At 47.2% G+C, this 27985-nt stretch overlaps 1 protein-coding gene across 1 annotated transcript in view; it reads left to right on the top strand.

Annotated features, from left to right (window-relative positions):
* Nucleotides 1–21810, top strand: part of LOC145394667 (cell adhesion molecule Dscam1-like) — a 162718-nt gene extending 140908 nt beyond the window's left edge. The window contains exons 27-35 of the mRNA XM_080268441.1: nucleotides 1–96; nucleotides 787–1083; nucleotides 1453–1606; nucleotides 2672–2865; nucleotides 5590–5796; nucleotides 9430–9660; nucleotides 10194–10401; nucleotides 20591–20746; nucleotides 21735–21810. The exon at nucleotides 1–96 is cut by the window's left edge and continues 102 nt beyond it. Coding sequence (XP_080124567.1) covers nucleotides 1–96; nucleotides 787–1083; nucleotides 1453–1606; nucleotides 2672–2865; nucleotides 5590–5796; nucleotides 9430–9660; nucleotides 10194–10401; nucleotides 20591–20746; nucleotides 21735–21810 — 1619 coding nt within the window. The remainder of the gene's footprint in view (nucleotides 97–786; nucleotides 1084–1452; nucleotides 1607–2671; nucleotides 2866–5589; nucleotides 5797–9429; nucleotides 9661–10193; nucleotides 10402–20590; nucleotides 20747–21734) is intronic.
* Nucleotides 21811–27985: the final 6175 nt, after the last annotated feature.

Genomic DNA, 27985 nt, shown 5'->3' with positions numbered 1-27985 from the left:
GCTGCGGCTCCACGTACCACCTGCAGATGGCCGCCGTCAACCAGGTGGGGCGCGGGGCCACCTCTCGCACCGTCAACACCAGGACACGCGGCGCAGGTAACACTTCACCCTCTGATTGTTAAGGAAGTTCGTCAGGTGTTGGCCAGGTAAAATTTATCACCTGAATTGGAGTGGGAAGTATGGAAGGTTGTGCTGTGTGTGTGTGTGTGTCTGTTAAAACTCTACTCCCCAGCACTTGTACAGAAAGCAGCCTTGTACCTCTTTTGTCACACGCGGTGGCTGCAAATACCTGTAACTTCCTTTTCCTCGTCGTTCATAACTAGGGAAATATGAAGGAACCGTACAGTCTTCTTAGACAATATTCCTCTTTTTCCCCTTAAAATACTGTACCTGTCTTTGCTTGTTGAGAAATATTAAGGTTCCTCTCCCCCTCCCCAGCCCATCGTCAACTTCGTCTGCAATCTTCGTAGACAATATTCCTCTTTTCTCCTTGAAATATTGCACCTGTATTTCATTCTTGAGAAATGTTAGGGTTCCTCTCCCCCTTCCCAGCCCATCGTCAACCTCATGTACAATCTTCTTAGACAATATTCCTCTTTTCTCCTTAAAATACTGTACCTGTATTTCCTTTTTGAGAAATATTTGGGTTCCTCTCCCCCTCCCCAGCTCATCGCCTACCTCGTCTACAATCATCTCTGACAATAGTCCTCCTTTCACCGTAAAATACTGTTCCTGTCCTTGCTTGTTGAGAAATATTAAGGTTCCTCTCCCTCTCCCCCTCCCCAGCCCCCCGCCAGCCCCGCCACCAGGACCTGATCAGCGTCAACTCCTCCTCCATCACACTCCACCTGTTCACGTGGCCATCTGGCGGATGCCCCATCACCGGCTGGAGTGTGGAGTACCGCCCCCACTCCCGCTCCGCCTTCACCCCCGCCGTCCCCCACCCCCTGCCCTCTGACACCGACACCCTGACCCTCCCTGACCTGGCCCCCCTCACCTGGTACCAGCTGCGGGTCACGGCTCACAACGCGGCCGGAAGCACCACCGCCACCTATGATGTTGCCACGGCGTCACTCACAGGTGGTACGTCAAGAAGTACATTTTTATCTCCACCGTTACTGTAATGTACACTCCTCTGCCTGTTTTTGTAATGTACACTCCTCACTGCCTGTTTTTGTTACATTTTGATCTTCCATTCTTCTCTGTACACCCAAAATAAGTCAGACATTTGTGCTATAACAGTACATCAGTTCTGTATATTGTGTAGAGTAATATGATGTAATGATAATGTTACAGTAAGACCCTTCTCTCTCTCTCTCTCTCTCTCTCTCTCTCACACACACACTTATATACAGTAGTTAGATAGAAATACATAACTTTTTCAACATGAGTATCAAAAGAGAGAGAGAGAGAGAGAGAGAGAGAGCTAACTTCCCCTATTTAACCTCACAGCGACCCTGGCCCCTGCGAGTGTGGTGGAGGTGACGGGTGTGGGGCGGGGGGGCGGGGCGGGGCTGCTGGACCCCCACGTGCTGGCGCCTGTCGTGTCGGGGGTGGCGTGCACGCTGGCTCTCCTCCTCTGCGTCGGCCTCCTGCTGTCTCGCGGGTGTGTGTGTGTGTGTGTGAATGAGCATGGAATCCTTAGCTGTGTGTGTGTGTGTGTGTGTGTGTGTGTGTGTGTGTGTGTGAATGAGCATGGAATCCTTAGGTGTGTGTGTGTGTGTGTGTGTGTGTGTGTGTGTGTGTGTGTGTGTGTGTGTGTGAATGAGCATGGAACCCTTAGCTGTGTGTGTGTGTGTGTGTGTGTGTGTGTGTGTGTGTCTGAATGAGCATGGAACCCTTAGCTGTGTGTGTGTGTGTGTGTGTGTGTGTGTGTGTGTGTCTGACTGAGCATGGAACCCTTAGCTGTGTGTGTGTGTGTGTGTGTGTGTGTGTGTGTGTGTGTGTGTGTGTGTGAATGAGCATGGAACCTTTAGCTGTGTGTGTGTGTGTGTGTGTGTGTGTGTGTGTGTGTGTGTGAATGAGCATGGAACCTTTAGCTGTGTGTGTGTGTGTGTGTGTGTGTGTGTGTGTGTGTGTGTGTGAATGAGCATGGAACCCTTAGCTGTGTGTGTGTGTGTGTGTGTGTGTGTGTGAATGAGCATGGAACCCTTAGCTGTGTGTGTGTGTGTGTGTGTGTGTGTGTGTGAATGAGCATGGAACCCTTAGCTGTGTGTGTGTGTGTGTGTGTGTGTGTGTGTGTGTGTGTGTGTGTGTGTGTGTGTGTGTGTGTGTGTGTGTGTGTGTGTGTGTGTGTGAATGAGCATGGAATCCTTAGCTCTGTGTGTGTGTGTGTGTGTTTGTGTGTGTGTGTGTGTGTGTGTGTGTGTGTGTGTGTGTGTACGTACTTGTTATTACTTTACTTATTGTATTTGCAAGATGACCTGTAAATAACACTAGAAGCTCATTTACCAGTATCTTATGTGTTGTGAGAGTTGAGTCTGCTAAACACACACACACACACACACACACACACTAATCCATTTCCTTATCCTTTATCATTCACAGCCGCATCCCTTTCACACACACACACACACACACACACACACACACACACACACACACACACACACACACACACACACACACACACTAATCCTTTTCTTATCATTCACAGCCGTATCCCTTTCAGACGCGCCCACTTCATGAAGCTGGGTCAGATGGGCGGGCGTCGAGGCAAGGGCGGGGGTGGGCGTAGTGTGAGCAGCAGTAGCAGTGGCGTGGGCATCTACTCTCGCTCTCTGGCCGAACTGCAGAACCACCACAACGACAGCCAGGAACAACTCTCACCTGCAGCACGGGAGAAGCACGAGGAGGCTTACACAGGTGAGGAGATGAGGCAGGGAGAAGGAGGTGGATGATGAGGAGGGAGGGAGATGATAGGAGAGACTGTGGGGAGATGAAGTAAAGGGAGAGAGATAGGAGGAGGAGAAAATGGAGAAATGAGGCTTGAGGAGGGGAGAAGAATGGAAAGATAAACATGAGGAGGCATATACAGGTGAGAAGATGAGGCAGGGAGAAGGAGGTGGATAGGAGGAAGGAAGATGAAGAGGAGAAGACTTAGGTGAATGAGGAAGCAGAGGGAGAGAAGTAGGAGGAGGAGAAACTGAGGGAGATGAGACGGAGGAAGGAGGCTGGTGGAGGAGGGGGAGGGAACTGGAGGGGGAGAAGGATAGGAAGAAGATGGAAGTACTGCATGGGAAGGTGAGTGAAGGAAGAGGTAGGATAATGAAGGAAGAATGTGAAAATTAATAAGTGAAAGGAGAGGAGAATAAAGGAACTTTGGGAAAACAGGAAATAGGCAGAAGGATGCAGGAGGTGTAGGGTAATGGATAAAGGAAGAGAGAGAGAAGGAGGATGGCAGAAGTGAGAGTTTCAATATAGGAGGAGGTGGGAGAAAGAAGGAAGTGGAAGAAATTGGTTAAAGGAAGAGGAAGACAGACGAAGGAAAGTGTTAACAGGAAGAGTTACAAGAAAAAGAGGAAAGATTGAAAAGAAGAACTGAATGGAGTACAAATTCTTATTCACAATTAATGAATGTTAAAGTGGAAGAAAATGGATGATAAAGAATAGATAAAAGATAGATACATAAATAGACAGAAAAAGTTGATGGAGGTGAGGGCATGGAGGGAAGAATGGGAAAATGAATAATAGAGGGTTAGGTACGAGAAATGAGCTGTGAAAAATACATAGAAGGATAGGTAAGATGTGGATTGTCTGACCTAATTGCTCTGTTAAAAATTCCTGTTTACTTTGGTTTTAATCTAGTGTCAATTTTGAGTATATAATGTCAGTGTTGTGTCAAATGTGTGTCAAAGATGGCTGACAGTAAGACATTTGCATTGGGGGGCATAATGAGGCAGATACTGGCTTGGTGAAATTGTTAAGGATAGTGGAGAGGGACGCCTTCTCGTGTTGGCACTGATATAACTGGTCGGCTCCACTGCCTGGCTATACAAACGTCCCTCAACTCCCTCCCTAACCCCTGCAAGAAGGATGGTGGGTCAGAGGAGGGTAACTTCAGCCTGCAGTCCACTGGGTTCACGTTTGGATGAGCCTGGGGTTACAACTACAACTATCACCGTACTATTACAGTTTATAAGACAACCCCCATGTGACTGTCTGCGTTGTTATTCTGCTTTCTGTCTGCATTTCTCTGTCTGCTCGGCTTTGTCTGCTCCTGTATGTCTGTGTGTCTTGTATTTGTGCTTCGTGAGTGTGGAGCTGCACTGTGGGTGAAAAATTTTGTGTAGTAGTGAATAATTAAACAGACATCACCTCTACTCTTGCCTTCCCTTTGTAAATTCTTCTTTCATCTTTTTTTTTTAACACTTTCCTCTTCGTGTCATTCTTTTTAGTCAGTCCTCTTTTACTCTTGACTGCCTCTTGACTAAATAAATTCCTCTTCCTTTCCTTTACTCTTTGTGTTTCCTTAATATCATCATTTGCTCTCATTTTCCTTCCTACATACTCTTGCCTTCCTATCCACCTTCTCTTCGTATATCTTGTCCAATGTTTTTTTTTTTCCTTACCTCTCTTCTCCTCTCCCCCCTCCCTCTCTTCTCTCAGTCTCTCACCCTGTTATCTCTTCTCTCCTTCTTGTCTCTCCCTGTCTCCCAGCCATTCTCTCTCCCCTTCCTCTCTTGTTTCCTTGTCTTTCTCTCATAATATCTCCTCTCTCTCTCTCTCTCTCAGTTGCTATTCATTCCATTTCTTACCCCTTCTCTTCTCATCTCTTTTCTCCTTATCTCTCACCCATTGCCTCCCCCCCCTTTCTTCTCTCTTTCTCCCACGCCTTGCCTCCCCCCGCTCTTTTCTCTCTCTCCCACCCATCCCTCTCCTCTCTACCACCCACCCATTGCCTCCTCTCCCTCTCTTCTCCCTGTCTCTTACCCATTCCTCCCCTTCCCTCTCATCTCCCTGTTTTACACCTACACCCCCTCCCTCCCTCTCTCCCTCCCACGCCCTGCCTCCCCTCCCTCTCTCCCTCCCACACCCTGCCTCCCCTCCCTCTCTCCCTCCCACACCCTGCCTCCCCTCCCTCTCCCCCTCCCACACCCTGCCTCCCCTCCCTCTCCCCCTCCCACACCCTGCCTCCCCTCCCTCCCTCCCTCCCACGCCCTGCTCCCCTCCCTCTCTCCCTCCCACACCCTGCCTCCCCTCCCTCCTTCCCTCCCTCCCACACCCTGCCTCCTCTCCCTCCCTCCCTCCCACACCCTGCCTCCCCTCCCTCTCCCTCCCACACCCTGCCTCCCCTCTCTCTCTCCCTCCCACACCCTGCCTCCCCTCCCCCTCTCCCTCCCACGCCCTGCCTCCCCTCCCTCCCACGCCCTACCTCCCCTCCCTCCCTCCCCTCCCTCCCACGCCCTGCCTCCCTTCCCTCTCTGCCTCTCATGCCCTGCCTCCCCTCCCTCTCTTCTCTCCATTGCCTTCCTTCCATCTCCTCCCTCACTCCCACGCATTTCCTTCCCTCCCTCTCCCTTCTCTCCCTCCCACGCCCTCCCTCTTCTTCTCTCCCTGTCTCTCTCTCACCCGCCGTCTCTCTCTCAGTGTCGGGGGCCTACGAGGTGTGCCCCTACGCTACCTTCCCCGCCCCGCCCCGCCCTGCCCCGCCCTGCCCCGCCCCCGCCACACCCCCAGGGGACTACACCCTACACTTCTCCACCTTCGGCCACCAGGACAACCTCGAGGGGCCACCCAGGACGGGCCGGGGCAGGCGGGGTCCTGGGGCGGGACAGGGCGGCAGTGGGGGTGCTGGTAAGTTGGGAGACGATAGATACAGATAGATAAAGAGGTAGACAGAGATAGATAAATAGAGATAAAGATAGATAAGAGGTAAATGCAGATAGATAAATGGAGAGTTGAGGTGCAAAGATAGATATATGGTTAGTATAAAGAAACAGATTACGTGATAGATAGAAAAATAGATGGATAGATAGTTAAAAGAATGAATTGGAAGGTAGATAGATAAATAGATGGATAGATAGATAGATGACTAAAGAGTGAATGAGATGGTAAGTACTTGGAGGGATAGACATACAGATAGATAGGCTTATTAATAGATAGACTTATTGATAGATAGTAATAGATATATTTATTAATAGATAGACTTACTGATAGATAGTGATAGATAGATTTATTAATAGGTAGACTTATTGATAGATAGATTTAGATAGGCTTATTGATAGATTTATTAATAGATAGACTTATTGATAGTCTAACTGATGGGTATACTGATAGATAGGCTTACTGATAGACTTGATAGATAAATTTACTGATAGATAGATAAGCTTACTGATAGATATATAGACATATTGATAGATAGACTTACTCATAGACCAACTGATGGGTAGACATGATAGATAGACACAGATAGATCGACTTACTGATAAATAGATCGACTCACTGATAGATAGCTGGATAGACAGATGGATGTAGAGGAAGTTTGTAAAGGGATGTTGAGTGAATAGGAAGTGAGGACGGAAGTGAAGTGTAGGAAGAGAGTTGTATCATTTGTGAGAGAGTGAAGTGGCAGAGGAAGAAAGTGAGTGAGAGAGAAAAGAGAGAGAGGAGGAGAGAAAGGAGGAAGATATAAAGAGAAAGATGGATAGATAGAGTGATAGACTTGAGTGAACTGGTAGAGGAAGAGTGAGAGAGAGAGAAAGAGAGAAAACAAGAGGAAGGAAAAAGATTAGAGAGAAATATTGAAGAGAAAGATGGGTGGAGAGATGCAAATGCGGCGTCCATCCGGGAACAAAACCTTCATATGGTTTCCACGCCCCACCACAAGGGGACATTGCTTTACTGCACGTGCCATCCCTGCAGAGGCCATTGTTTGCGTGTGGTTGATGGGTTTGCTCGGCCAGACAGAGTAGATTAATTAAAACATGTAGTTAAGAATGTGTTGTATTTGTGGTAGGGATGGTGATGGTGGTTGGTGGTAAGTGTGGTGTGGTTGTCAGGTTGGTAGGTAGTTGTGGTAGGGATGGTAGTGGTGGTTGGTGGTAAGTGTGGTGTGGTTGTCAGGTTGGTAGGTAGTTGTGGTAGAGATGGTGGTGGTGAGTGTGGTGTGGTTGTCAGGTTGGTAGGTAGTTGTGGTAGGGATGGTGGTGGTGGTTGGTGGTGAGTGTGGTGTGGTTGTCAGGTTGGTAGGTAGTTGTGGTAGAGATGGTGGTGGTGAGTGTGGTGTGGTTGTCAGGTTGGTAGGTAGCTGTGGTAGGGATGGTGGTGGTGGTTGGTGGTGAGTGTGGTGTGGTTGTCAGGTTGGTAGGTAGTTGTGGTAGGGATGGTGGTGGTGGTTGGTGGTGAGTGTGGTGTGGTTGTCAGGTTGGTAGGTAGTTGTGGTAGGGATGGTGGTGGTGGTTGGTGGTGAGTGTGGTGTGGTTGTCAGGTTGGTAGGTAGTTGTGGTAGGGATGGTGGTGGTGGTTGGTGGTGAGTGTGGTGTGGTTGTCAGGTTGGTAGGTAGTTGTGGTAGGGATGGTGGTGGTGGTTGGTGGTGAGTGTGGTGTGGTTGTCAGGTTGGTAGGTAGTTGTGGTAGGGATGGTGGTGATGGTTGGTGGTGAGTGTGGTGTGGTTGTCAGGTTGGTAGGTAGTTGTGGTAGGGATGGTGGTGGTGGTTGGTGGTGAGTGTGGTGTGGTTGTCAGGTTGGTAGGTAGTTGTGGTAGAGATGGTGGTGGTGAGTGTGGTGTGGTTGTCAGGTTGGTAGGTAGTTGTGGTAGGGATGGTGGTGGTGGTTGGTGGTTAGTGTGGTGTGGTTGTCAGGTTGGTAGGTAGTTGTGGTAGAGATGGTGGTGGTGAGTGTGGTGTGGTTGTCAGGTTGGTAGGTAGTTGTGGTAGGGATGGTGGTGGTGGTTGGTGGTGAGTGTGGTGTGGTTGTCAGGTTGGTAGGTAGTTGTAGGGATGGTGGTGGTGGTTGGTGGTGAGTGTGGTGTGGTTGTCAGGTTGGTAGGTAGTTGTGGTAGGGATGGTGGTGGTGGTTGGTGGTGAGTGTGGTGTGGTTGTCAGGTTGGTAGGTAGTTGTGGTAGGGATGGTGGTGGTGGTTGGTGGTGAGTGTGGTGTGGTTGTCAGGTTGGTAGGTAGTTGTGGTAGGGATGGTGGTGGTGGTTGGTGGTGAGTGTGGTGTGGTTGTCAGGTTGGTAGGTAGGTGGTTTTTGGGAGCTGTTGTCTGGTTAATTTCCCTCCCTCCCTCCAAGCATATATTTTCCTCCCTCCCTCCCTCCCTTGCTCTAGGCATATATATCCCTCCCTCCCTCCCTCCCATCACAGTCTTTTCTCAGTCCCTCCCTCCGTTCATTTGCAAGTCCCCTCCCATCTATCTATCTATCTACGGTATAGCCAGACGCCATAATCCCGTAAGGGGTGGCCACAAACAAATCACCCCCATGTCGCCCTGTCCCCTGCCATTACGCTGCCCTCCCCCCAGTCCACACACCCCTCATATACCTCCCATGCCCTGTTAAATTCACTTCTAGTATGAGTGATTTCCACCAATTCTTGTGCTTCTCTATAATTAATTCGAATCTATAATTTTTACAAACCAATCAGCCTATAATTTAACTGCCTGCTAATCCTAATCATCGTCTAACTAGCTGTCTGTAGAGCTAATGGGCATGTGACCTGGAATTATAGAACTGTACTTACTTAATCGTACTGCTGTTATGGAGTGTGTGTGTGTGTGTGTGTGTGTGTGTGTGTGTGTCAGGGCGTGTGTGTGTGTGTGTAGGGCAGATGTGTGTGCATTACAGGTACAGGTGTGCATGACAGGTGTGTAGTCTAGTTGTGTGTGCATGACAGGTGTAGGTAAAGTCAGTGCATGAGGTGTGTAGAGTAATATAGCACAGGTGTTGCTCACCTGTTTAGGTTGTCAGATTTATTCAGTCTTTGTACAATGACTTGTTTTCTCTGTAAAATTTCCTTTATCAGATAATAAAAATAATTGTTTATAAAGCATTGATATCAGTGTTACTGTTACATGACTGTGTAACTTACTCTGGTGTATCACTGAAGTAGAGTAGTACTGTAATGAGTTAGTATCACTGTTGTACTAAAGTATTGGTTGATGGAATTTTGTAGTGAAATTGCAACATACACCCAGATGCCTTTGCCAAGTCTCTTTACCACCATACAGACAACTCACATTTGTAGTAACACCACCTTCATGCCCACAGTGCCATAATATCCTTTACTTGTGTTTACTGTAAATATATAATACTGTAAATAAGTGTAATAGCCATCATTTGAATATCTAGCTTAGTATAATAGGCTACAGTATTTCAAATTTTAAATAGGTACTGAAACTCTTACGGGTATTTTTAGCCAGTATTGAAAAGCTTATTGGTATTGCAGTAAGAAAAATATGTAATCTCTCTCTCCCTTTAATCCTGCAGAAATCGCGTGCATCTCGAGCCAACAGACGCTGCCCATCTCGTCAGCGGGGGGCCTGCGGGGGGTGCGGGGGCTGCGGCGGAAGGATGGCGAGGCTGAGGGAGGGGGTGGGGGCGGAGGCGGGGGCGGGGCGGGGTCAGACAGCGAGCAGGACACCAGCGGCAGCCCCGGGGACACCCTCACCCACCACCCCCCCAGGGACACGTACAAGGTCCCTGTCAGGCTGAGGAGAGGTTGGTAGTTATTATTATTATTATTATTATTATTATTTTCATTATTTATTTTTAGTTTTGCTTTTATATATATTTTTGTGTCTATAGTGTTCGTATATTTTTAACTGCAGGCATCAGTAATTATTTGAGATGCTCTGGAACACGATTACTGAGTGGCAGACGAGAGAGAGAGAGAGAGAGAGAGAGAGCGAGAGAGACAGAGAGAGAGGGGGGGGGGACAGTTGTAGTACGAAGCTAATGTCGGGATCAGCTATGACAAGTCTCGCAGATAGAGAGAGCAATTTTAGGCCAAGTTAGAGTGAAAAAGGTATAGTTAACCTTATATAGATGGAGATGGTAATTTTAGGCCAAGTTAGAGTAAAAAGAGTATAGTTAATCTCGACATACAGATTGATAGAGAGCAATTTTGGGCCAAGTTAGAATAAAAGGAGTGTAGATAAACTTATATAGATAGATAGAGATGGTAATTTTAGGCCAAGTTAGAATAAAGGGAGTATATTTAGTCTCCTTTAAACCATCTTCTCCCTCGGCAGGTCCAGACTTCAGCTATCACCCTCCCGACTCCAGCACTGAGAGCAACGATGAACGCTCCCCCCTGCCCCCCCGCCGCCCCCCCCACCAGCACCCCCCGCCCACCACCACCACCACCACCACAGCCCAGCACCCACCCCCGCCCACCCAGCATCCAGCCCACCCCGCCCGAGCCCACGCATTCACTCCAGCACAACCCAGAGCCATCAGGTGAAAGTGGGTGGGAGGTGGGTGGGAGAGGGAGGAGAGGATAGGGGTTAGGGTGGGAGAGGGAGGAGAGGATAGGGGTTAGGGCGGGAGAGGGAGGAGAGAATTGGGGTTAGGGCGGGTGGTGGGTGGGAGAGGGAGGAGAGGATAGGGGTTAGGGTGGGAGGTGGGTGGGAGAGGGAGGAGAGGATAGGGGTTAGGGCGGGAGGGGAGGGGAGAATAGGGGTTAGGGTGGGAGAGGGAGGAGAGGATAGGGGTTAGGGTGGGAGGTGGGTGGGAGAGGGAGGAGAGGATAGGGGTTAGGGTGGGAGAGGGAGGAGAGAATAGGGGTTAGGGTGGGAGGTGGGTGGGAGAGGGAGGAGAGGATAGGGGTTAGGGTGGGAGGTGGGTGGGAGAGGGAGGAGAGGAAAGGGGTTAGGGTGGGAGGTGGGTGGGAGAGGGAGGAGAGGAAAGGGGTTAGGGTGGGAGAGGGAGGAGAGAATAGGGGTTAGGGTGGGAGGTGGGTGGGAGAGGGAGGAGAGGAAAGGGGTTGTAGGGAGAGAAAGTAGGGAGGGAGAGAGTAACCCTTGGAGGGAGGGAGGGAAGGAAGGAAAGAAGAGAAGGAGAAGTGAGGAAGACAGAGGAAGAGAAAGAGAAAACGAAGAGGGAGAGAGAATGAAAGGGAGAGAAGAGCACGGATGGAGAATGTATGTAGAGAGAGAGAAAGACAAAATTAAGGGAGAGAAAGTACTAAAGAAGGGAGAGAGGGAGAGGAAGGGAAGGAAGGAAGAGAGGAGAGGAGTAGAGGAATGGGAGGAGAGAAAAGTAGAAGGAGAGAGGAGGGAAAAGAGAGAGAGGAAGGCAAAGGAAGGAAGGAAGAAATGAAGGGAGGAAAGGGAGGGGAGGAACAGCATAGAGGGAGGAATGGAGATAAAAAGGAAGAGAAAGGGAGGAGGAGTAGCAGAGAGGAAGGAAACACAAGAGGGAGAGAAAGAAGAGGAGGAGGAAACTGGAGGGAGAGAGAAGAGAGGAAGGAATCGAGGGAGAGAGAAGAGGAGGAGGAGCTGGAGGGAGAGAGAAGAGAGGAAGGAATCGAGGGAGAGAGAAGAGGAGGAGGAGCTGGAGGGAGAGAGAGAGGAAACTAAAGAGGGAGAGAGGAAGGGAAGGAAGAAGAATCGAGAGAGAGAAGAAAAATGGGGATGAGGTTCGTGAGCAAACAGTGGTGATGGAATGGGATAGATGGAAGGATAGGGAGGGCATATACGAGTGAGGGAGGGACGGGAGTGTGGAGGTCGAAGGAAGAGGGAAGTAGTGGAGAGTTAGAGGATGGGAATGGAAGGAGAGAGAGAGAGAGAGAGAGAGAGAAGTAAGGAAGAGTGAGGGAAAGGAGGAGAAGAGAGAGAGAGAGAGAAATAGGTAAATGAGATCATGGAGTAAGAGAGAAGATGAGAAAGAATAGTATGAGAGAGAAATGGGTCAGTAAGAGAAGGTAGATTAAGGGAAGGCAAAAGGTAGATTAAAGGAAAATAAAAGGTAGATTATAGGGAAAGCAAAGGTAGATTATAGGGAAAGTAAAAGGTAGATTAAGGGAAAGTAAAAGGTAGATTATAGGGAAAATAGAAGGTAGATTAAGGGAAAATAAAAGGTAGATTAAGGGAAAATAAAAGGTAGATTAAGGGAAAATAAAAGGTAGATTAAGGGAAAGCAAAAGGTAGATTAAGGGAAAATAGAAGGTAGATTATAGGGAAGGTGGAAGATCGATTGTTGAAGAGAATTATTATTATTTTTTTTTTATGGGAGCAAGTAAGATGGAGGAATAGAAGAAGGGAAAGACGAGAGGAAGGACTAGTTGCAAGGAGAGTGGAAAGGTTACAAGAGGATGAGAAAAAGGCAGAGTATAAGAGAGAAGTGGAGGAACGATTGGGCAAATATGAATTGGAGCAGATGGGGGACGTGGAAGGTATGTGTAAGATATTTACAGAAGAAATATGTGCAGCATGTGATGTGGTGTGTGGAAGGAAGAGAAGACGGAGGGGGGTGCAAGGAACAGCATGGTGGACTGAAGAGGTGAAACAGGCTGTGGCACAAAAGAAGAAAGCATACAATGAATGGATGAGAAATAGGGGCGTGGAAGAAGTTGAGAGGCGGAAGAGAGAGTTATATGTGGAAAGGAAGAGAGAGGTGAAAAGATTAGTAAGAGAGAGTAAGAAGAGAGTGGATGAGGAATTTGGAAGGAATTTGAGTGTAAAGTGGAGGGACTGTAAGAAAATGTTCTGGAGAGAAGTGAAAAGAGTAAGACAGGGTGGAAGTGAAGTTAGCAGGGGAGTGAAAGATAAATATGGTAGATTACTAGTGGAGAAGGGAGAAAAAGTGAGCAGATGGAGAGAACACTTTAAGGAATTGTTGAACGTAGAGGATGGAAGTAATGCGAGTATAAGTGGCTGGGGAATGGCTGGGAGAAGGAGGGAGGTGAGAAGACAGGAAGAAATCAGTAGGATAGAAGTTGTGGAAGCAATGAAGAAAGTTAAAACGGGAAAAGCCCCAGGAATTGATGGAGTGTGTGGTGAAATGCTGAAGCATGGGGGAGAGATAGTAGTAGAATGGATGTGAAAGATGTGCAGATTGGCCTGGGAGGAAGGTAGAGTCCCGGAGGATTGGAAGTCAGGTATAATTATTCCCTTGTACAAAGGAAAAGGGGAAAAAGAAGTGTGTGGTAATCATAGGGGCATTTGTCTTCTTAGTATAATAGGAAAAGTGTATGGTAGGATACTTATAGACAGAGTTAGAGAAAGAACAGAGGAATTAGTTGGAGAAGAACAGGGAGGCTATAGGAAGGGAAGAGGTTGTGTAGATCAGATATTCATTCTTAGATCTTTAGTGGAAAAGTTTCTAGAGAAGGGAAAGAAGTTGTATGCGGCTTTCATGGATTTGGAGAAAGCATATGACAGGGTGGATAGACAAGGATTGTGGAAAGTATTAAGAATATATGGAGTAGATGGGAAGTTGTTGAATGCTGTGAAGAGTATGTACGATGGTGCGAAGGCTGCAGTGCGTGTGGATGGTGAACTAAGTGAATTTTTCTCTTTGAAAGTTGGGTTGAAACAGGGATGTGTCATGTCTCCATGGATGTTCAATCTGTACATGGATGGGGTAATAAAAGAGGTACAAGGTAGGGTAGTGGATGTTGGAGTGGCCCTGGTGAGAGAGGATAGTGTTTGGAAACTCCCTGTACTGTTGTTTGCAGATGATACTGTGTTGTTGAGTGAAGACGAAGGGGAGCTGCAAGGCTTGGTGGATGAGTTTGAGAGAGTGTGTAAGAAACGGAATCTAAAGGTGAATGTAGGGAAGAGTAAAGTGATGGTCTTTGAGAGAGGTGAAGTTAGTGAATGTACAGCGAGGTTGGATGGTGAGGAATTGGAAAATGTGAGTACGTTTAAGTATTTGGGTAGTGTGATGAGTAAGGATGGAGGTTTGGAGGGTGAAGTGCTTGAAAGGGTACAGCAGGGAAGAAAGGTTGCTGGTTCCTTGAAAGCAGTGATAAGAAACAGGGAAGTGAGCATGGAAGTGAAAAAGTTACTACATGACAGTATTGTGATACCAACTCTAACGTACGGAAGTGAAGCTTGGACATTGTTGGAAGGACACAAGTCAAGAGTGAGAGCAGTGGAAATGAGTTATTTAAGAGGAGCCTGTGGAGTCACGTGGAGAGACAGGCTGACGAATGAGGATATAAAGGAGCGTTGTGGTGTGGATGTGGATGTGATAGGAAGCGTTATGAGGAACACACTGAGGTGGTTTGGGCATGTGGAGAGGATGCAGGGTGAAAGACTGACGAAGAGAGTGTATGTGAGTGAGGTGGAGGGGGGAAGAGGGAGGGGGAGGCCGAGGCCGAGGATGAGATTGAGGGATGGGGTGGAGAGGTATATGAGAGAGGGGGGTGTGAGTTGGGAGCAGGGCAGTGAAATGGCGGGGGACAGGGCGACTTGGAGGCGATTTGTTTGTGGCCACCCCAAACGGGATTGAGGCGTCTGGCAATAGATAGATAGATAGAAGAAGGAACCAAAGGCCATGAGCCCGCAATAAGAGTTCCCTCCAAGAGAAAAACAAAATACAAGAGACAGCCAGATTCAAGGTCCATTCATTTTGAGCATCACATGACAAAATCCCCATAAGTCGCTCCATAGCCTTGATAACCATGTCTCTAAAACTGTAAATACCGCCATAACTACCCTAACTACCTCACCATCGCTAGGACACCATAACATGTCCTCTTATGAACACCAGAAGGACTTAATTTCTGCCTGTAAGTACCGCCATAACTACCATAACTACCTCACCACCGCCAGGGCACCATAACCAGCTTGTGCCTACCTAACAAGTCCTTTTATAAACACCATAGGGACTTAATTTACCTGTTTCTCTCACTCCTCCTCCTCCTTCTCCTGTCCTCTCACTCTTCTCTACTTCTCTTTCCATCCCTCTCCTTCCTTTCCCATCATCCAACTCTCTCCACTACTTCATCCTTCATTCTCATCTCTCTCCCCCTTCTTCCTTCACTCTCCATGCCTCCTCCTTCCCTTCCTTCACCCGCCACTTTCTCTCCCTCTTCTTCCTTCACTCACCATGCTCCCTCTTCCCTTCCTTCACCCTCCACTTTCTCCTCCTCCATCATTTTCTCTCCATGCCCCCTTCTTCCTTCCTTCACCCTCCACTCTCTCATCGCGCCCCTTTCCTTCACCCCATGCTCCCTCTTCCCTTCCTTCACCCTCCACTTTCTCTCCCTCTTCTTCCTTCCCTCTCCATGCTTCCTCCTTCCTTCACCCTCCACTTTCTTTCCCTCTTCGTCCTTTACTCTCCATGCTTTCTTCCTTCACCCTCCACTTTCTCTCCCTTTTCTTCTTTCACTTTCCATGCTTCCTCCTTCCTTCCTTCACCCTCCACTTTCTCATCGCCCCTCCCTTCCTTCACTGCATGCTCCCTCCTCCCTTCCTTCACCCTCCACTTTCTCTCCCTCTTCTTCCTTCATTCTCCTTGCTCCTTCCTTCCTTCGTTCACCCTCCATTTTTCTCTCCCCCTTCACTCTCCATGCTCCCTCCTTCCCTCCCTCAACCTTGGCACAGGAAAAATTAAGGCAAGAGGCCCACTACTTTGCTTGTCTTTCACCGTGAAGATATCGCCTGTTTTTCACGACATCTTGGTGAAATACAGATGAAAGCAGGGCCTCCTGTCTCTGATTTTCCTCTGTTTAAACTCTCCTTTCTCTCGACCAGCTTAAGTGACTTTGCATTAAACTTAGATGCCAGTTATTCTCAGCTTAAATCTAACGTTTTTACTGCCTTACGTTGAATATTATCATTTGTCTAACTTTTTGATAGATAGATAGAGAGAGAGAGAGAGAAAATTAAAATATGTAAACAGGCAGCCAGATGTTTCCCCAGTGAAAGTGTATTCGTATTATGAAATTCGAATTGAGCTGAATTTAGCCATACAAGTCTCCTCATAGAGTTACTTAGGGAATGTCACAGAGCTCCTTATTCTCGCGGGGTAAGGAAGTTCCCTAACACCTCTTCCTATCTATCTATCTATCTATCTATCTATCTATCTATATACCTAGGCTGCTTCCCCCAAGGAAAGGGAGGTAGCCGAGACAGGACGACTCACTCTCCATTTACTCATCCATTCAAACACATTCATTCGCATCTTAGCCCCAAAAGGGAGAACGGACAGATCCTCACCGCATCACACCGCACAAGGGTCAACTGCGCAATGCAAGCAGTGACATCCACAGCAGGGCCCGACAGCAGAACTGGTTTACCCCTGCCACATCATAACAGACCCATCCCCTTACCCGCACCTGACCTGACTAGCTGATCAGACCAAATGCGAGAGAATATCCCCTCAGGGCTGCGTCATCACTTATTCATTCACAATTTCTCTCCATTTATTTCTGTCACGCACAGCCACTCTTCCTTGCTCAACAGACATCCCTCTCGCATCCAGCGCTCTCTTCACACTGTCCATCCATCCTATTCGTGGTCTTCCTCTCAGTCTTACACCTCTCACATCAGATCTAGTTATCTTTTTCACCAATCGCTCATTATCCATTCTCTCCATATGCCCAAACCATTGCAACACCCTCTGCTCAACTCTACCAGCCATCTCCCGAACAACTCCAGTTCTCCTTCGCACTTCATCATTTCGCACTCGATCCATACGCGTCACTCCACACATACTCCTCAGACATCTCATCTCCATTACATTCAAACTTTTCCTCTCTGCTACACCCATATTCCATGTTTCAGCCCCATATAACGCAGTCGGTACCACAACACCCTCATACAGCCTTCTCTTTACATCCATTCTAAGCGAACGACATTTAAACACTTTTTTCATTCCTCCCAGCACCTTTCCTACTTCATTAATTCTAAACTTCACTTCTGCATCTATTCTTCCATCCACAGCAACATGTGACCCTAGATATTTAAAACAATCTACCTCCTCAAGCAACTCACCATTCAAAACTATATTCATCCCCCTACCATCTATCAACCTCGTACACTTCATCACTTTACTCTTATTCTCATTTACTTTCAATTTCCTCCTTTCACACACCCTTCCAAACTCCTCTACCAACTGTCTCAATTTCTCCTCTGAATCAGTCACCAATGCAGTATCATCTGCAAACAGCAGTTGCTTCAGATTCCACTCTCCTCCATCAACATTTACCAGACTCAGACCACCTAAAACTCTTGCATTCACCTCCCTTACAACACCATCCATGTAAATATTAAACAACCAAGGCGACATCACATATCCCTGTCGCAGCCCCACTCTCACGGGAAACCAATCACTCACAGCATTTCCCACTCTTATACACGCTCTACTATTTACATAAAAACTTTTCACCCCTTTTAGTAACCTACCATCAAGTCCATACAATCTTAAAACAGTCCACAAAGCCTCCCTATCAATTCTATCATACGCTTTCTCTAAATCCATAAATGCCCAAAACACATCCTTGCCTTTCGCTAAATACTTTTCACACACTTGTCTCACAGCAAACACCTGATCAACGCATCCCCTCCCTCTCCTAAAGCCACACTGCTCATCACTAATCACTCCCTCTGTACCCTCTCTAACTCTCATAATTAACACTCTACCATACACTTTACCTACAACACTCAACAGACTTATACCCCTAAAGCTAGTACATTCATACTTATCACCCTTGCCTTTATACAACGGGACCACACAAGCACTTGCCCAGTCAATTGGCACCATACCTTTCTCAAAGCACACATTCAATAATCTTACTAACCAGTCAACAATAGTCACTCCACCACCCTTCTGGCATTCCACAGCACACCCATCCATACCTGCAGCTTTCCCTGTTTTCATCTCCTTTACTGCCTTCTCCACTTCCTCCTTCGTGATCAAAGAATCATTCAACTCTCCCAACACATTTATTCCTTGCACCCTTCTATCTGCCACAATCTCAGCCACGTTTTCCTCCTCTACATTTAACAATCTTTCAAAATACTCTGCCCATCTCTTCCTTACTGCATCCATCTCAATTAACATCCTTCCATCCTCTGCTTTTACTCGTTCTTCCTTCCCAGACTCTCCCTTTCATACCCTTTTCACCTCCTTCCAAAACATTTTCTTATTCTGTTGAAAATTCTCTGTCAGCCGCCTACCCCACCTCTCATCTGCTGCCACTTTAGCATCACGCACAGCCCTTCTCGCTCTATTCCTCTTTTCCTTATACCTTTCATATGACATCTCATCCTTCCTCTGCAGCCACACTTCATATGCACGTCTCTTCTCAGCCACAGCCATACTTACTTCCTCGCACCACCATTCACTTCCTTTTCTTACACCACCACCCACACGTCTCACACCACACACCTCTTCTGCATGCTCCACCACAGCACTCTTAAACAACTGCCATTCCTCCTCCACGCTGCCATTTTCCCGATCTTTCACTGCGTTCCACTCATCTTTCAATTTCTCCTGATACTCTATCTTTTTCTCTCTTTTATCCAACTCACTCACTTTCAAAACCTCCCTGCCACACCTAACCCTCCTAGCTCTCACCCATCTCTTACCTACTCTTAACTTTCCCTCCACCAGGTAGTGGTCAGACATACCTCCACCCTCCCCTCTCAGAACTCTCACATCCAACAATCTTCCTATTACATTCCTAGACACAACCACATAGTCCATCAAGGCTCTATCAACAACCCTTCCACCCTCCTGTCTCACCCATGTATACTTATAAATATCTTTCTTCTCAAACAGCGTATTCCCAATCACCATCTCTCGCTCAACACACATCGCTATCATTCGTTCCCCATTTTCATTTCTTCCAGGCACACCATGCATACCAACTACGCCTTCAACTGCTACATTTCCCACTCTAGCATTCAGATCTCCGATCATTACCACATTCACATTCGCTCCAAAACTCTGCAGACACTCATCAACATCATTCCAGAAAGACTCCCTCTCTTGTTCATCCCTTTCACTACCAGGCCCATATGCACTCACAAACACCCACAACTCACGTTCAAATTTCGCTTTCACCCACATCAGTCTCGATGACACCTCCTTCCATTCAATCACACACTGCTGCACTTCCGGACTCACTAACAAGGCCACACCTTCTCTTGCCCTTCCTCTATCAACACCTGACAATCTTCCATTCACACTTCCAAACATATATTCCCCCTTCCCTTTCATCTTCGTTTCACTCAAAGCTAACACATCCAACTTTCTTCTCACAAACATTCTCCCAATCTCCTCCCTTTTAGCCTCAATTGTACTACATCCACGCACATTCATAGACCCAATCTTCAGGGTACGGGGATAACTCCATCCCCCGTCCCTTTCTCTGGCCTGTCTCTTTTTAGGAACTAAAAAACAGAGGAGGGGGTCCCTAGTCCCCTCACCCCGCCCCTTTTAGTCGCCTTTTACGACACGTGGTTAAAGAAGCTCCCTAACTCCTCTTCCTAACTGATTTACTTTACTTATTCCTATTATTCTCGTGGTTAAGGAAGCTTCCTAACACCTCTTCCTAACTGATTTATTTTACTTCTTATGTTTTATTTCTTTTGTGGGGTAAGGAAGCTCCCCAACACCTATTCTTAACTGATTTATTTTATTTAGTACACCTGTTATTCCCGTGGGTTAAGGAAGTTCCCTAACACCTCTTCCTAACTGATTTATTTTACTTATTACACCTATTACTCTTGTGGGGTAAGGAAGCTCCCTAACACCTGACTTATTTTCATCATTACACCTTATAACCCTTTTCCATGTTACATAAATCCTTCCAGTATCACCATAACGTGCATAAGTAATGTACAAAAGGATATTAACCAGCTGTAACCAAAAGTAAATCGCTAAGGAAGAGGTGTTAGGGAGCTTAATTAACCAGTGAGAGCAATACACTGGCCAAGGGAGCACTTTTGTGAATATGTACAGTACTGCACTTAAGTAACAGTGTACACCCAGCACTTGTAATGGACAAGACGAGCACTTACCGATAAAATCCACTAGTCTTGTCCTTGCTAAACTGTTGGTGGTTATTTAAGTTATATAAGTGTAAGTGTGTGGTTAGTGTAAGTGTGTGGTTAAAGGCCGCTGTTTGTCTAATAGCATCTTAAAATCATGTAGTAGCAGCCACTTAGTATTCGTCCAGGCTAAAGTATTGCTGGTTATTTTATTGTGTGGTGAAAGAAAGCCACTGTTCTTCTCTTTTTCCTGTCTAATAAGATCTTAAAATTATGTAGTAACAGCCCACACTAACAGCCTTACATAGGGTCGCAGCCTCTCTGACCCCATCCATTTACCACCACAACAGGGAACACTAAAAAACATCAGTCACTCCTTTTTAAACTTCCCGCGGCCTTGTCATTAGCAAGAGATGTGATAATTCAAAAGGACATCCTTAATTTGTCAGAAAGTAATTATATGGGCATCTGATGCAGTTAATTTCTCTTAATTACTCAAAAGGAAATTATATAACCATGTGAAGCAGTTAAATTTGCCAAAAAGAAATTATATAACCATGTGAAGCAGTTAATTTGTCTGTTTTGTGAAGGCAAAAGGTGTAATTAGCTTTTTAACATCTAATGAAGGGGCTATATTTGGTGACCTGACTTCCCTCCGTGCCTCACCTGACTTGACCCCACCCTCGGCCCCGCCCCAGGTCCAGCAGCACCCTGGAGAGCGTGTATTCCGTGGACGGGTCGCTGGGAGGGGCGCTGCGACCCCCCACCGGCTTCTCAGACTCACGGGAGCTGTCAGAGGCGGAGTGTGACAGGGACGCCGCCAGGAAGCAACAAGGACGCTCCCACCACCCTAGGTATGCTGTATGCCGCTGTAGCTGTGTATTTTGGAGGTGTATGATTGTATTGAGGTTGATGTAGGGAAGGTGTATGTGTATAGTGTAGTGTAGTTTTGTATGTATGCCGCTGTAGGAGTGTATTTTGGAGGTGTATAATTGTAGTTTTAAGGTGGGTATGGTGAAGGTGCATGTCTAGTGTAGTGCAGTGTAGTTTCGTGTTTTTTAGGTAGATACAGTGAGGGCGTATGTGTAGTATTGCTAGGGTTCCAGCAATAGTAGTACAAAAGATACAGTTTGGTGGCACTGTAGTTTTGTATTTTCTTTTAAGATATGGTGAAGGTGTAAGTGTAGTGTTGTGTAGTTTTGTATTTTTCAGGTAGATACAATGAAGATGTATGTGTAGTAAGAGCTGCAGCTACAGTAGTACAGATGATACAAGTTGGTGTGTGGAGAATGAAAGAGCAGTGAAAGAAAAATATTAACTTTGCTAGATAGGATGTTAGAAAGGTTCAGATTAAAGAATGGGAGGGAAGGAGGAATTTATAAACAGTAAGGAAGGGAAAATGAAAGAGGTGCATAATGATCTTGTACGGGAAAAAAAAAAAAAAAAAAAAAGACGTAAATGATCTTGGAAAAAAATGAATGCTCAACCAGTCATTCAAATACGAACTTATTTCCCGCCTTTTTTTCAGACGGTCCTTCCCCCCCGGCACAGCGCAGGACTACAGCATCCACGTGTGAGCTGCGCCGTGTACTAGCGTTAGAAATTCTTGTACTAGATTTGTACATAGTGCCACCCTAACTAACACTTCTTCCCTAGTAAATAACCTAACATATCACGTTTTTACTAGAGTTGTTGCAGTGCCCCCAGCAGGTCCTCAGTAATAAACATATCACGTTTGTACCCAGTTGTTTTAGTGTCCGCAGCTAACACACTAACACCTCTTCCTTAGCGATTAGTTTGTACTCCTTTTAGTCTCTGCAACTAAATTCCCGCCCACACTAGCGGGCAGTGCCTGGCGGATTGTGTCCGCATCGGGCAGAATATATTGGGCACGACTGATGTTGACCAAACTGAGTAGATGGTCGCTGTATAGGTAGTCAGCAGCGCTTCAGTGCGGTATGACAATGGCCTACAGTGCGTACGAGAAAAATAGCACTGTACAGCACAATAACAGCTGTACTAGGGGGGGGGGGAATGCAGTTTCTGGTGACTTCAACAGCAGGCACGGACTGTCTGCTGTTTGCCCGTCAGACTTACCACAAATTTTTCCGTGACAGAACATCTCACTCGTGCCCGCCAGTCACTGTCCGATAGTGTGGAAGTACCTTAACACCTCGTCCTTAATGATTTACTCAAGCATCTGGTAATCTGATTCTTGTAGGTGTTAAAGAGAACACAGGAGAAAACCATAATGTGCAAAATTATTGTCTTAGAGATACAAAGCGCCTTATTATGATGAAAAGTACTGTTGTAAAGTTGTATTTGTACACATTTACGTACTGTATAGTAGTAGTATGATGTAGTACTGACGATATTAACATTTTGACGATGTCATAGGTAACAATATTAAGAGGAGGTCCCCAGCCTTCCCTTGCTTGCAAGTAAGTTATGATGCTGGAGCGGGAGGGGGATAAAATGTTTGTTCCAGGAGGTAAATTAATTAAACCTCCAAATTATTTATATTTTAAAGACAGTAGTTATTTGGTCAATACAAGGCTACGTTAGTGCTTAAGTACAGCAGGCACCAATATCTTAAAGTAATCTTGATGGTTAAAAGCGGTGTTGCATCAAGCATTGTAGATCGTAGAATACCAGTAACGTTATCCGAGGAAATTGTGCGTCACATTGGAATAAAAATTTAAAGTCCAGTAATGGACCAGGAATAGAGCACATTGAGACACCAGTACAGTATTTAGAAGAAAGTCTGCCTGCTGTACTTTTTAATGGTATCGTATAATTATAGTTTTTCTTGTCTATAGCATTCACTTTTACTGTCAATGCAGCCAGCAAAGCCGCAGCTTTCTACTGCGTCAGAGGACCAGGAATCAATGTTTGTTAGACTACGGTGGATATTGCTTTCTGGTAGGGTGATTGTATTCAAGTTTGATTTTCTTAACGGTTTATTACCAATTTCCACATAAAGGTAACGAGATTCGTAGTCATTCCGTGCTACTGTCTGCATTTGATCTACGTTGGTTCTCTTATTTTGACAGCGTAAGATGATGGGTCTTGCAGAAGTAAGACATTTTTTAGCCTGGGATTTTTGTATGGTCTTAGGCTTCCACACTGTAAGGGGTATTTTTCTGACTGGTTACGTTGGACTAGCCTAGCTTACGTTTTAAAGGAATTCAGGTAGATGTCAACTGAAACCACATGTCACTTCATTACCGTCCCCATGTTGGAAGTTTTAAAAGAACGACCCACAGCCATTTGCTATCAGAGCATAGCATTGGGCCAAGTTCGGGTGCTATGACAGATTAATTATTCTTTTAAGATTAATTTTTATTTTAGGTCCGCAAACACTTGCATATCTACAAACTTTGACAAACTTAAAGTAAAAAATTACATTAAGAATTCATCTTACAAATAACTTAGTTAATTGCCATTCTTATGATACCCACACAAGTGGGGTTGATAATATAACAGTTTTGGCCAGACATAAAGCATTGGTCGAAGGATAGGGGTTAGGGTTTGTTTTTCCACCTTACTTGCGCCTTACAGTATGACGTCTTGTCCATATGCCTTGCTGATTGATGTTAGAGTCCTGTATCCTGATTGTCAGTGTTATGCCGAGTGATTTTATGTAGACTCCTCGCCCTAAAAACACTAGCGACTGAGCGGGGTCCTCTTTCCGGACCGGAAGTAAAGCACCAACAAAGGAACAGGACAAAAACTAGGCAGTATACCTTAACACATCTATTGCCTTAATTCTAAAACAGTTACAATATGATACAGTGATATTTAGGATATAGGATACAGAGACACAGTTAGGTTTGGATGACGAGATACAACTGTACTCAACAAGATATGATCACATATAACAATGGCTTTGGTTCTATAAGTGTGGATGATAGTCTTTCATTAAAACCCAAAATATCTATATTCACAGTAGCAAGAGGAATACACAAGATTAAGAGTCTGGGGGAGGAATATTACTATAAGAAAGGCAGGGTGCGGATCATGACACTGGACTCAGGTAACTAGGCGCGGCGACACTCTTTCAGGGTTTGGTTCTCCTGCGCACCTGACTGTAAATCACACTTATGGGAAGTTGCCTTATTCTGGGAGGGCGGTAGTACTTTACTTATTATTATTTAATTACTTTCCTTTAAGGGACATGAGAGTTTGTTGGGTTAAATAACATTAGCTGCTGGTTTCATATGGATCACACTCTGTTCACTGTTCCTCTTTCTCCGGTTTACTTAGGTCTAAGGGGCGTCACTGATTTACCCGTGTTTCCTGGGTTAATTCACTGTCACTCTGTTCGAGGGGGAGGACCTCAGGGGGGACTCTGCCTGCGGCGGGCAACACACTACCCGCAGGGGAGTCACTGCCCGGGTCCGGTCCGTCGGTGAGTTGCAGGGAGGCCCTCCTGGGGGGCCTCGACCTGAAGGTAGACCCTTACCTCAGGGTCCCATTGGTGGGGTGCAGGGAGGCCCGCCTGTCTGGGGGCCTCGACCTGAGAGGTGGCCCTCGGGGCTGGGGCCAAACAGTTGGAGGAGGCGGGTCTGGCGTCGGTGGCTCCGCGGGGTGAGGGGGGGGTCAGTGTTACCCTCACCTGTAGGCTGCTGGGCTCGCCTGGGGTCCTAGGGCTGCGGTGGTCTGCCAGGGGACGCGCCGTCAGGGTTGGGCTGCGGCCTCGTCTCCTGCTGGTGCCTGGAGAAGACAAGAATCTCCCAGGAGTGGGAGGCAGGTCCGGTCTTGAACTTTGCCTCCGCTCCGGTGACACCTTCGGGGCAACTCTCCCGAGTAGTGTCTAGCTATTCCCACAGGGGAACGCGGATAAGGCCTCCTAGTGGCGAGAGTCGGTAACTTGCAGGGTAACCTCGGTTACACTGCAAGGCTAACATTATCCGGAAGGCATTAAGGGCGCTGGTCCGATATTGAAGTTAAAACGCGATTAACAAACGCTTTTTCAAGGCAATTATGACAACTCATATTGCTGGGTCAGCGCCTGGCGACAATACAGATGCTGGGGAGTCTGTATGTCCTGTCTGTGGGCGTCAGTCTGGAACAAGGAAGACCTGGGTGTGCTCTATCGCAGTGCTCACCCAGACCGCTACTACGCTGACAGGGAGCCAATACGAACAAAATCCCGATGGACCGAAGCCGAGGGCTGGCTCCTAACCTCCAGAGAAGTACAGGTGCTACAGGAGAATCCAGAAACATCAATCGGCTACTGCTGGACTCCTTACCGAACAGAACTCTCTAGGGGATCAAATCCAGAAGGAAGTCCGCCGCTCACCGGCGCCTTGTGGAGGAGATTAACTCGAGCCGCTCCCAGCAACAACAGGGAGGCCTCGCCCGTGGGGAGGGTGGGGTGGGAGTATTTGTATTGACACCAGAAGGTGGAGAAGGTGATATCGGCCAGGAGAGGAGGCCAAACCTCGGCTGTGACTTTGTGCACGGAGACCGTGTCCTCTCCTTCATACAGGGAGGGCAGCACAGAGGCGACTCTCTCTCCTGTCTGTCACAGCCGTGGCTCCAGGTTGCTTTACCCTGGGACCCACTTTTCGCTTCTACTAGGGCCTCTTGCCCTTGGAGTGGCAGAGGGTACTGGCCCCTCGTGGCACACTATAGGGCCTCCTGCCCTGGACGTGGCAGAGGGTATTGCTCCCTCGTGGCTCACTGTGGCTGTGGCAGAGGGTATTGCTCCCTCGTGGCTCACTGTGGCTGTGGCAGAGGGTATTGCTCCCTCGTGGCTCACTGTGGCTGTGGCAGAGGGTATTGCTCCCTCGTGGCTCACTGTGGCTGTGGCAGAGGGTATTGCTCCCTCGTGGCTCACTGTGGCTGTGGCAGAGGGTATTGCTCCCTCGTGGCTCACTGTGGCTGTGGCAGAGGGTATTGCTCCCTCGTGGCTCACTGTGGCTGTGGCAGAGGGTATTGCTCCCTCGTGGCTCACTGTGGCTGTGGCAGAGGGTATTGCTCCCTCGTGGCTCACTGTGGCTGTGGCAGAGGGTATTGCTCCCTCGTGGCTCACTGTGGCTGTGGCAGAGGGTATTGCTCCCTCGTGGCTCACTGTGGCTGTGGCAGAGGGTATTGCTCCCTCGTGGCTCACTGTGGCTGTGGCAGAGGGTATTGCTCCCTCGTGGCTCACTGTGGCTGTGGCAGAGGGTATTGCTCCCTCGTGGCTCACTGTGGCTGTGGCAGAGGGTATTGCTCCCTCGTGGCTCACTGTGGCTGTGGCAGAGGGTATTGCTCCCTCGTGGCTCACTGTGGCTGTGGCAGAGGGTATTGCTCCCTCGTGGCTCACTGTGGCTGTGGCAGAGGGTATTGCTCCCTCGTGGCTCACTGTGGCTGTGGCAGAGGGTATTGCTCCCTCGTGGCTCACTGTGGCTGTGGCAGAGGGTATTGCTCCCTCGTGGCTCACTGTGGCTGTGGCAGAGGGTATTGCTCCCTCGTGGCTCACTGTGGCTGTGGCAGAGGGTATTGCTCCCTCGTGGCTCACTGTGGCTGTGGCAGAGGGTATTGCTCCCTCGTGGCTCACTGTGGCTGTGGCAGAGGGTATTGCTCCCTCGTGGCTCACTGTGGCTGTGGCAGAGGGTATTGCTCCCTCGTGGCTCACTGTGGCTGTGGCAGAGGGTATTGCTCCCTCGTGGCTCACTGTAGGGTCTCTTACCCTGGAAGTGGCAGAGGTAGAGGACACCTCTTGACTCACTGAAGGGGCTCCTGCCCTTGAGGGGTGTAACTATGGCCGTCGCCAAAATGTTACTATAATAGGGACTGATTCTTGCCCAGTCCCACCCCACTGCTGTCGATGGTTGTCCCGCCTGTGAGGTTTTCTGCGATCCTGGTTCACCTGGTGTCGGGGCAGTTGCGGGGAAAAGGGGCACAGGTCAGTGGTGTGTGGGTGACCCTCTTGCCCTGGGTCATTATCCCCCCGTTCTCTTCCTGGGGTGGTGGTGGCCCGGTGGGTGGTCCGGCGGCGGGCATTTTAGTCAGATTATCCCATCCACACACGAGTAAGGTGGGCTCAGTTGAAGCAGTTTTTTGCCCCAATCTGTAAAGGACAAGTGAGAATTAGGTTACGCAAACATTTAACCGACCAATGAAGGTTGCAAGAGGTCATCACGCTGTTACCACCTGCACCAAAATCAGTTGACGGCTTTTAGAAGAGATTTAGTACCACCCACCAACTCCTTCCCACTAGAAGATTATTATGAAAAGACTCCACATGTAACCTGAAGACTAACTAGATTTTAGTCTTCCTCAAAATCTTTGCAAAGTAGTTACCTATATGAAGTTTTAAAACAAAACTTATAAAACTTACGGGGTTTAAACTTAAATGGCAACATACAGTAACACCAAGCTTCAAGCAAACAATACCAAAATCATTTTATGAAAACATTAACATTACATATATAGAACATACTAAAAGTAAACTATACACTTACCTTCAAAGAAAAGCATCAAATCAATGGTTTTCCTTTGGTTTTTGACACTGAACTAACCTTTTGCCATCACCCAGCCCCCGACATCACCTCTGTTGCCGCATTCCAGACATTCTTGAAGCCAGTTAAGGCAGTTTACAGCTTCGAATCTTGCTCATATTCGAAAGTGCCGTTCAAAGCTTCAGATAGTCAGTTTTAAAGATGTTTCACAGCTTTGAATCCACGACGTTTTATTATTATTATTATTTTCATTATTATTATTATTATTATTTCCTTTACAGTGTTGCTTGGTTTAGTCTGGTTGTGGTGTGTTTAGGAGCTATATGTGAAGCTAAAAATATAAATATTATTATTATTATTACTACTACTACTATATACTATTATCATTATTAACTTGAGAAACCGTCATCAGATCTTGAACTCAGTGGACTGCAGGCTGAAGTTGCCTTCCCCTCTGCAGTCAACCATCCTCCTTTCGGGTGATAGGGAGGGAGGAGAGGGACGTTTGTATTTCCAGGGTGTAGAGCAGCTCAACAATAAATGCGCCATCACACGAAGGCGGCCCTCTCCAGCACGCAGGATATAATGAATGCCTTATATCAACTTTCACAAAGCAATAATAATAATAATAATAATAATAAT

The sequence above is a fragment of the Coenobita brevimanus genome, chromosome 28 (assembly GCF_032717465.1).
Source record: "Coenobita brevimanus isolate Jiangsu-jjx chromosome 28, ASM3271746v2, whole genome shotgun sequence".
Taxonomy (NCBI): Eukaryota; Metazoa; Arthropoda; class Malacostraca; order Decapoda; family Coenobitidae; genus Coenobita; species Coenobita brevimanus.
This window is presented reverse-complemented; position numbering and strand designations above follow the sequence as displayed.